Below are 10450 nucleotides of genomic sequence, written 5' to 3' on the forward strand. Positions count from 1 at the left end.
CTCTGACGTCTTTCTTTTTATTTGTATATCCCCGTCTTTGAATTTAACAACATTGTACATTTCTATTAACCAATAAGAAAACCCACGCTTCAAATTAAAGTGAAAACGTTTGTTTTAAGTCTGTTATGTCATGCATTTTAGCAACACTTTTTGAAAGCCACAAGAAGAGATCCAACAATACATCTGTTTGGTTAAATATCACTTCTGTTCTCTATTAACCACAGTTATTTGAAATAAAGCAACAGGCAACCTTTTAAAAAGAAATGCTCTATTAAGCTGCCAAAAAGAAATCAATGTCTCTTTAACTGGTCTCGCATAAAAAAAAAAAAAAATCTGAAACTGAAGCTTCAATTTCTCCGCGGACACGCCGAGGGAATAAAACCTCTGCCCAGAAACTTCATGTCTTGTTCACAAATTTTGAACCAGCTCATTCATCATTTCTGAAGTCTCTGCCCTTTAAAGAGAAGTCGAAACTTGTCCAGCTGCAATTGAAGCTGAACTCATGCTCTGTGGTGAACAGCCTGACAACAGAACCACATAAGGTCACACCTAAACTAAAGGGGGCGGCTTTGTCCCATCAGCCGAAAACAAAAACCTGCTGCCTTTAGTTTGACCCACATGCCTGGGTTAACTCAGCCTTTTTGAAAGCTGGGGGGAAAAGTGAGGCATGTTGGACGGCAGGATGCTGACTGGTCGCTCAAAACTCACAAATTCATTGGAACCAGGGGAACTCCAGTCACAACATGGCAGTGTCCTTTGATAAAGCAAAGAGACAGAGACTGATGATGAGGCAGAGGAATGTGCTTCGGCTCCGTCTGGAATTAAAACCCTTGATGATAAACTTTAACTCCCAGTGTCAAAGCCTTCAGACACAACGACAGGCGCTGGATTTATCCCAGCCGAGCAGACGATGTTCCACAAGTATCAAGTTTATTGTCTGGACAGCTTGTGCTGGTTGACTGGAGGCAGAAGAAAAGCAAACTGAAAGGTGAAACTGTCTTTTATCAGGAGGATGGTGGCTCTGACCTTTGCTGGCAGACAGCTGCCAACAGCTAATGCATCACGTTACTTCAGTGATACAGACAATTAAAATCCATTCCAGTATCAAACTCAATAAAACACTTTCATATTAAATGTTGATACACAGCTGCAGCTGACAATTATTTCAATATGCCATTTAACTATAGAACAGAATCTCTCAGAGCCTGATCGATTGAGTGGTCTATTAAGTCTCAACTAATTATGAAAGATGTTCAGAACGTTTCCATCGTCCATTATTGAGCTGTCATGTTCGAACCAACCAACAATCAAACATCGAACAATCTTCAATTAACGCCTGAAAAAAGAAAGTATCTTCATTCAGAGACTATTAAGACCTGTTCCTCACAGTAGAGCAAAGACAGACAAATCAAGAATTAATAATATAGACTGATCTGATGCTTAAAGTAAGTGTGCGTCACTTTTAATGTTTAAAACTGTTAGATTAATCACTTATACCAACATAAAGTCATTAAGCACTACTAATGACCTTTTTTTTTTAATTATTTAATACATTTTTGGGGTTTTATGCCTTATTAGATAGGGCAGTTGAGTAGAGACATGAAACGTGGGGAGTAGAGAGTGGAGAGTGGGGGAAGACATGCAGGAAATGGACTATAGCCTCTGTACATGGGGCGCTTAGACCGCAAGGCCACCAGCGCCCCACTAATGTCCATTCTAAGCTTTATTTCTTTAACATTCTACTGACATTTTGTAATGGTTGAGGGCAAAATCATAATCTGCTGTAACATTAGCAAAGAGTAGCATCATGCTAACAGAGCTAACACCGGATATGAACGCCACATTGGAAGGATTTCACCTGCTGTGTCCGGTCAGGATACAGGAGAGCAAGACTGAACACACTGGTGAAGAAGGCCAGCTCAGTCCTGGACCCTGTGGAAGTGGTGGCTGACAGGAGAATTATGGCCAAGCTGTCGTCTCTGATGGACATTTCTTTTCTATATATATTCTTGTTGAAATTCTTATTTTTGTTGGCTGCTGTAACTCCATGAATTTCCCCGTTGTAGGACGAATAAAGGAGTATCTTATCTTATCTTATAAAGCAAGCTTAAATACTTGGGTCAGTGACACTTGCTTCAAACACTGAACAACAACCAGCTGATTTTGCAAAACATGGCTTCTTCTTCAACTTCTGCTACTATTGAATTTCTGAGGGTGAAAATTAGCCATACAGTGATCAGAAACCTGTACTCAGGGTCTGAGCTAGCAATGATGATACTGACGCCTGGGATTGATGACATGAAGTGACACAAAGAAGTCATGTTAGGCTCTTTTTCAGGTCAATGATGATACTTCTTTGAGTAGTATACCCCCAACTAGAGTCATACACCTGTTAACCAGTGTTGACATATTCCAGAGATATGTGTTGGCAAAGTTTACATGAACGCACTACAATGGAGCATTAATATTTAACAATCAGCTTCTTAAAAAAAAGCTATGTCATGGGTTAAAGTGCACAGAAACATATACAGTAAAAGCAATTAGCTGTTGCTGAATGCACTACTCATATTTACCATGCACTATGTAATAAATGGACGCAGTATCTGTGAGTTCACCTATCTTGTTTTGAAGCCAATCGTTGGCAGGTGCCATATTGGAAATGCTGAACTCAACCTAACTTTGTCCAAACTAGTGTGAGGTAAAGAGGCGGGCCTTTAGCCTCTTTGCTAACAGCTACAGTGTGCCCACCTGTCAATCAAGTCAGTTATGTCCTTATTTGGGCAAAACTTGTAAGTTTGATATCTTAAAAAATACAGAGTTGCATACAGTGTGTGCTGATAGAGAAATTAGCTACTGAGAGCTAAACTGTTTTTTGAACCAGGCTGTAAACATGTTTACTTGAATGGGTGTGTATGGGGTTTCCGGTGTTTCTGCAGCCAGCCTCAAGTGGACCCTCAATGAACTGCAGTTTTTAACACTTCTGCCTAGGCTTCATATTTCAAGACAAAGGGTTACTGTTGGTATTTACAAGTAAGTTGTTGGTATTTACAAATAAGTTTTCATGATGCTTCCCTACATCATGAAATCAACACTCATACACAAGTACATTTCTGAAAGTCGAATCTGAACTTTTGCTTTTACACAATGGAATGAAGTGACCACTATTTGACTCATGTGGTTTGGCTGTTTTGTTCCCATACTTTCAGAAAGATACTTCTGCAATTCGAGAAAAGAAAATGTGCAAAGTGTTACAAAAACTAGAAGGGGTGTGGTTGTTTCAGAATTACAAAACTTAACTTTAAAGACACCCAAAGACTGACTGGCTGTGGTCGCAGATGTCTAGCTGGGAAAAGCGATGATGTCACTGCCCGGAGTGGACGTAAACCCGTGTCTGAACCAGTTTCAATGCTCTGACACAGGACTGGTGATTACTATCAACAAACAGACTTGTTTGTCTTTGACTAGCCCAAAGAATTTGACGGGCCTCTTACATTTACTCACAAGCCAACCTTTAAATTGGCAGCAGGAGAGGTATTTGTGAGGAACAGGACCCCTAAGTTTATGAAACTTGTACACCAATAAGAGGAACACAAGCCTGATTTTGTTCAATCACATTGAAGAGTGCACCTCACTGTGAGGTTTCATGCCTGAAACAGTGGTCATTTAGTCGGACTGATACACTTTACACGCTCTGTTTAGATTCTTCAGGCCGCAGTCGGATACAGTCGACAATTCTGTCTTCCTGAAGCCAGAGAGCATCTAAAACTGCAGGGGAGCCGTTCAGATTATTTGTGTACAACAGAGCCTGGAACGCTTTTACACCTGAGATGGTGATAAGGCATTCACCCAAGTGCTTATTTGGCTCACAAACAAAACAGCCAGAGATGACTCGCCTTGTGTCTTTGTTGTCCACAGATTTAGGGCCTGAGGTTTCATGTGCTGTGGAATATTTGCTCCATGAAGCGAGGAAGAGCAAATGTGAAACTCTACAGGGGGGGGGGGTAAAAAAAAAAAAAGGGTCCCGGTTTATCCAGCGAGACAGAGAGCAGAGCCAAAGTGACAAGTCCGTCCCTGCTGGGTTCAGCCTCTGTTTATGTCCCCACGATAACCTGCCTTTTATTTGAGAGGGTCAAACTGAAGTCAGAGACGTCTGCAGAGGCCGCATGATTACGAGCAGATGACGAGGCGTGTGCTCGCTCACTGAGGAGCGAGCGAGCGTGTTGAGAAAAAAGGAAAGCGTGGGTTGAGCTGTTGACTCTGGTGAGCATTTGAAAAATGATTTACCTTGCTGAACGTTTGACCTACTTTTCCGCCCTGTGTGTGATGTCGAGATGGTGCAATAAGCATCACCAGATGGCCAGACAAGAGGTTTGCATGTGTGTGAGTGTGAGTGTGTGTGTTCAACAGCACATTTCTGCCTGTTACATACACTGCGCTGTCCTATACTGTGTAGGCAAGTCGCGTGAGTAACCCACATGCACACATGCTCACGCGCAGCTCCCTTTAAAGCCTCAGCCTACAACAACAGTCCATCTTGATCGTGTTACATGCCCGGGCACGGCGCTGGAAGCCGACAAGCCTACTGTACTTCAGTTTCACGTGTGCACTTCATCTTTTTCTGCTGCACACTCACTCAGGCCAGTCAGTCAGTCAGTCGGTCGGTGAGTCAGGGAGTCAGTCTCAGTTCAAAGCTCCTTCCCTCCTGGAGTCTCCGGCCACCTGAGCACGGCTGCGACTTAAAAATATCTGACCTTTTCTTGAATCACAAGCCAAGCAGGGACAGTCCCACCCAGCATGCCACACCAGGGGGGAAAACCAACAAACCCATGACATCAAATAAGTGGAGAGGCTGCTGAGGCGGAGCTATGCGGTGAGTGTGAGCAGTCAAAAAAAAGAGGGAGGGAGGGGGAGGGGTGCAGCAGGGTCAGGAGGTGGAGAGGGGAGGGGGAGGGGTTTGCATTTTTCAATTTGCAGCACAGCCCATTCCTGGATTACAAGCATTACCTGGACCTGCAACAACAGAGCTGAAGTGAGCTACATCTGAGCTTTCATTTCAGGGGACACAAATACTATTCATTAAAAAGGTAAAAACAAAGGTAAAGAAAGAATAAGAGTGAGAATAAGCCATCAGTCCTATTCCTAATAAATATACTGTAGCTGATTTAGTGCAGGGATGAAACTATCTGTTCTTATTAGCAGTAACAAGACACGCTTTGTTTAAGCAAAGTATTCAAAATGAGAGTTTGCAGAAGAATAAAGTCCAGAATTCAAAAGCTGGATCGGAGCTTTGATTATGTTGGTGATTAATTAATGTGCAGGTTCTTTTTATAGTTTATCAACACTAATTCTATGATGACGATGCTCACTGCCATTTCCCAAGCTCAAAACAGTGGCTGTTTTCAAAACAGCCTGCTACAAACTACCTACAAATGTAGTGTGCCGTAGGTACTGCCTATTACATACTGAATTTGCATTTAGTAGTTAGTATGACTGTTCTGCTGGATCTGTTCTGCAGCATGCTGGGAAAGATCTCACTTGATTTACGGTTTCAGAAAGCGGAAGTAAACAACGGCCAAGCTGATAGAGAAACTGCTTCTTTATCACTTATGATTTAAAAAGTTAAGAAGTGGTTTATATGGAATGATTTTCACAGCACCAAAAAACCGAGTGCCTCCTTAAAAAAAAGAAGAAAAAAGAAAAAGCAGAATGAGCGCTGTGCATTGTTGGAAACAGTACACGAGGAAGACTGGTCTGATGCATACTGAGAAATTTTCCTGAATCGGTACGACATCCTGGAAGATTTGGCGTCCTGCAGATTTTGCTCTTGTTCACATACTACATAACCAAACTAGACAAACACAAATTGCAACAGACTATAAGGACTGCAGAAAAATCATCAGTGTCGACCTGCCCCCCATCCAGGACTTGTACCGGTCCCGGGCCAGGACACAGGCAGGTAGCATCACCGCTGACCCCTCACATCCTGGACACAAATTCTTCAAACTCCCCCCCTCCAGCAGGCGCTACAGATCACTGTGCGCCAAAACAACCCGCCATAAGAACAGCTTCTTCCCCCAGGCTGTCACTCTGATGAACACTAAACCATAACAGTGTCATACCTGTTGGATCAATACTCTGTGTACATACACATGTAGATATACAATGCAACAATTCTCCAAGCAGAATTCCATATTTCTATTTTTTGTATTATTTAACTACTTTTTTTTTTAATGTAAAAACTACCTCTGCTACTCACCACTGCACTATTATCATATTATTTTAGCCTGTACATATTAGTCATGCCTATTTGTTGTTCTTTTGTATTTATAGTTGATGTTATTGTTATTAGATTTGGGTTTTTTTGTATGTCTTATTCTTATGCCTTGTACAAAGAGAGCACAGTTTACCAAAGTCAAATTCCTTGTGTGTTCAAGCATACCTGGCCAATTAAGCTGATTCTGATTCTGATTCTGAATTTTGGCCAATCAAACCAAAACACCAACACCTAAAGACTTATCATCCACAAAACACAAACGTCAATAAATCCTGCCTTTAAGAAGCTTTTAAAAGTCAGCAAAATGATTCACTTACTATCAAAACACAAGTGATTAACTTCCTGACCATCATTACATCACTCCAGCTCTGAATGCTGAGTGATATAAAGCTCAGTAAAGCAGCTTCTCTGTAATACTTCCCCAAACCTTTGATTGATAAAACTGTGCTCAGTTATCCGTCCTTTCATCACCCTCTCATCAGAAACAACCTCATTGATCCGTTCATGTCTGTCAGATATTTTTAACATCACTGACCTCATCAGGCTCCAGTTGTGACTAAGGAAGAGAGAGGGGGTGTGTTTGTGTGCATGCATGCTTGTTCATGCGTACCTCTTAAAAGCCTCCGTGGGGTTCCTCTCACACTCTCCTGGCTGCAAAGTGCTCTGCACAGCTGGGTCGCGCACCTTCTCCTCGTACCCCGGTACCATCCCGCTCCGGCAGATCTGAGCCACCAGACCCCGGATGAACCCGCCGACACACAGCGTGTCCGAGTCGTCCGCCCTGCAGAAGTGATACGCCAGACTCTGCTGCTGAAGACCCCGCTGTGTTCCCTGCACTGATGTGGGCCATAACAGCTCCGTGCACAGTGCTGTTTTACCGCTTCCTGGACCCCCTACCAACAAAACCCCCCAAGAGCTACCTGACTTTGAGGATCCTGTTGTCAAGGTGCCAGGGTTGGACGCACCCCCACCGGGCGCCAGTGGGGGCTGCTTACAGGGAGTGCTGGCCACTCCATTGAGGTTGTTGGTTTTCTCCTGGAGGCAATGCTGGATCTTATGGAAAACCCACTCCCGACAGTAAAAGCGCTTCCCCTGCAGCAAACTGGTTTGGGCCATTTTGATATAGTGCTGCTGTTCCACCTATTCCTCCTCTTCATAGGGGTCCCTTCATCCCCACCCTCACATTTTCAACTCCAACAAAGGCCGGCAGTAAATTTGAACATCCATTTTGTCTCAGAAAGCAGGTTGCAGTCTCTCTTTCCGCCCTTGGTGTTGACGTTTGGAAGAAGAATGCAACTTGAGTGCGAGCAGAGAAGAGAAGCAGATGGCAGGAAAAGCAGCAGAGCTGTAGTGCGTTTCAGAATATCTAGGTCAAAATAAAAAAAGGGAAATCAAAATTCAGACTTAGATTTTCCACCAACTTTTTCCACAGCTTTCCCACTGGCTGAACTGAGTGCTCCTTGTTATGATGAGTGTGTTGCTTCAGCATGGCGCTGGGCATGGCAGGGCACCCGGCTCTTGAGTGCATCCACTGGCAAACTCAAGCCACCGCCGCTTGATGCAATTAGCCATGGGAGCTGCTGATATATTTCCGCTGATGCATTTCAGATGCTACCGGGGGTGACCAAAGCGCGTTTCCATTACATTAACACCGAGGAAGCTGCCAGTGCAGAGTCAGTTTCTCCAATAACATGCAGACCCTGGCTCCAGCCCTGGAAAAAGGACAGAAACAGAGGCTGAATTAGGACAAACTTCAAACACAATTTCATGCTGCAACACAATTAACAATGAGAAGGTTGCTGACAGAGAATTCACTGCAACAGTTTGCAACAACTTGTTATAGTGCATTGACTGTTGGAGATATTCTCCAACCTGCAGAGAAGGGTTAACTCTATTCCTGCAGTGTACAAAAGGTGGGTATGTTGATTTTTCTGTGCTTTTATCCTCCACAACCCACATCACCGCCTGCCTGCCTGCCTGCCCTGCAACTAAATTCTTGGCAGGGGTTCGTCCAGTTTCTCTAGTCTATCCACTGATCCCCCCTTCCTTCCTATGTGGCTTTAAATCCCAAACAGTCCACATCCGTCCTGAACTGTGGGGGTGGGAAAGTCCAAATGGGAGAGAGAACCCCCCCTCTCTTCCTTTCCTGCACTTACAGGGGTCATTTACAGGGGTGGAATCTGTAACCGAAAAAATGTGGTTAACAGCTTTGCAAGGTGAGTGAAATCTCACAGAGTTTGATGTGCAGGAAAGTCTGCGATAGGAAATAAAGGTCTCTGATCTTTAAAAACGAGGGGAAAGCATTAAATGTTAGTCTCCATGGGTGATTTCTGATGCTTTTTGGGGTAACATGCAGCATTCATTCTGTCCTTTATTAGTCTCTAATGCGAGTGCTTTCTGAAATGGAGCAAATGCAAATAACACCCGGGCTCTCCAGCCAAGAAAACACACCGGCACACTTGCACAGAAACGCACATACTCTCTCTTTCTCTCACACTCGGAGTCTTGCTGCTTACTTTGTACCGCTGCCAAATAACAACACGAGCAGCGATACATTTCATCCTCTGTGTTTTCCTGAGGCGCTCCCAGCCTCCTCCAACACAAAGCTCTACCAAATAAACGTGAAGTCTATCAATGGTTCTGTGTTCGACGGAAGAGGATTAGGGCAACTGAAAAAATAATAATAATTAAGGTCAAAAAAATGTTTTTAATTATTATTCTGAGATTAAAGTCAGAATTCTGAGAAAAGTCAGAATTCTGACTTTAATCTCAGAATTCTGACTTTTTTCTCAGAAATCAGAATTCTGAGATTAAAGTCAGAATTCTGATTTTAATCTCAGAATTCTGAGACTAAATTCTGACTTTAATCTCAGAATTCTGTATTTAAAGTCAGAATTCTGATTTTAATCTCAGAATTCTGAGACTAAATTCTGACTTTAATATCAGAATTCCGACTTTACTGAGATTAAAGTCAGACTTCTAAGAATAAAGTCAGAATTCTGAGATTAAATTCTGACTTTCATCTCAGAATTCCAACTTTATTCTCAAAATTCTGACTTTATTCTCAGAATTCTGACTTTTTTTCTCAGAATAATAATTTTAAATAAAAATTGACCTTAATTTTTTTTTTTTTTTCAGTGGCCCTGATCCCCTTCCGTAGTGTTCTGAGGCAGAAGACGACAAAGAATCTATCAGGAGCAAAAAAAACGACACCGATTGACTCCAAAGGCTGCACAAGTCTTTTGTGTGGCCAGACAAACCTCACCCATTTCACATACAGTTTGCACCTATGGGGGGGTGCTTTAAAAACCCAGTCCAGAAAAGCGATCAGTTGCATGCATTGATGATGAAAACTACAAACACTAAATGTAGCAGTTTCTCTTCCTGCAGGGATCCCAAAGTGTCCGAAAACTTCAATTTAGCCAATTGTGGAGCGTTTCCCTGTCCTCGCTACAAATGTCTCACATCCACAAACGGTTTTTCCCCCTCACCTCTTTCTGGTCCCCTTTGGTGGGTTTTTTGTTAAGGGGGTCTGGTTGCTGTGTCCGTGGTCAGCTCCTCTTGCAGCCCCACGTTAAAGCAGTCAGATAAACCGATCAACCGTTTCCTCCGGTTCAATTCGAAGTCCGTGTTTGTGGATTTGAGAGACGGTCATGTCTTTCTTTGAATCGGTGTGTTCAGTCGGTGTCGGCTCCTCCTGCTGCCCGACACAGCTCCACAGTCAGCCAGCCGACTGACTCTCCGCCTCCAAACACTCTACATTTCTCCCCACTGCATGCAGAGCACACATACACACAGAGAGGAGCCGCGCAAGGTCTTCTGGGACGTGGAGTTTATTCCTCTTTACGCCATTAGTAGAGTAAAATGAGGGGATAAAACTGTCTATATTATTGATTTAGTATATGAAAATATAACCACCAGTTATTTTTAGTGTTCCTCCATAGAATACAAAAAAAATAAATAATGAAAAATGAAATGAAAAAACTGTTTTAGAATGTGTTTAGTTAGATATAGGCCTACTCTATTGATGAGATAAGATATGATATTACTTTATTGATCCCCCGGGGGGGAATTCAGTTGTTACAGCAACCCAGACATAAGTACAATCAAGAGAGAAGTTTCAATAAGTAAAATAAGTAAAAATTAAATGAAATTAAATTAAATTAAATATAAATA

General features: G+C 42.7%; 1 protein-coding gene across 1 annotated transcript in view; it reads right to left on the bottom strand.

Annotated features, from left to right (window-relative positions):
• Nucleotides 1-10040, bottom strand: part of ankrd50 (ankyrin repeat domain 50) — a 53557-nt gene extending 43517 nt beyond the window's left edge. Inside the window, exons 1-2 of the mRNA XM_034690191.1 lie at nucleotides 9766-10040; nucleotides 6885-7986 (exon numbers count right to left, since the gene is read on the bottom strand). Coding sequence (XP_034546082.1) covers nucleotides 6885-7390 — 506 coding nt within the window. The 5' untranslated portion in view covers nucleotides 7391-7986; nucleotides 9766-10040. The remainder of the gene's footprint in view (nucleotides 1-6884; nucleotides 7987-9765) is intronic.
• Nucleotides 10041-10450: the final 410 nt, after the last annotated feature.

The sequence above is a fragment of the Notolabrus celidotus genome, chromosome 8 (genome assembly GCF_009762535.1).
Source record: "Notolabrus celidotus isolate fNotCel1 chromosome 8, fNotCel1.pri, whole genome shotgun sequence".
Lineage (NCBI taxonomy): Eukaryota > Metazoa > Chordata > Actinopteri > Labriformes > Labridae > Notolabrus > Notolabrus celidotus.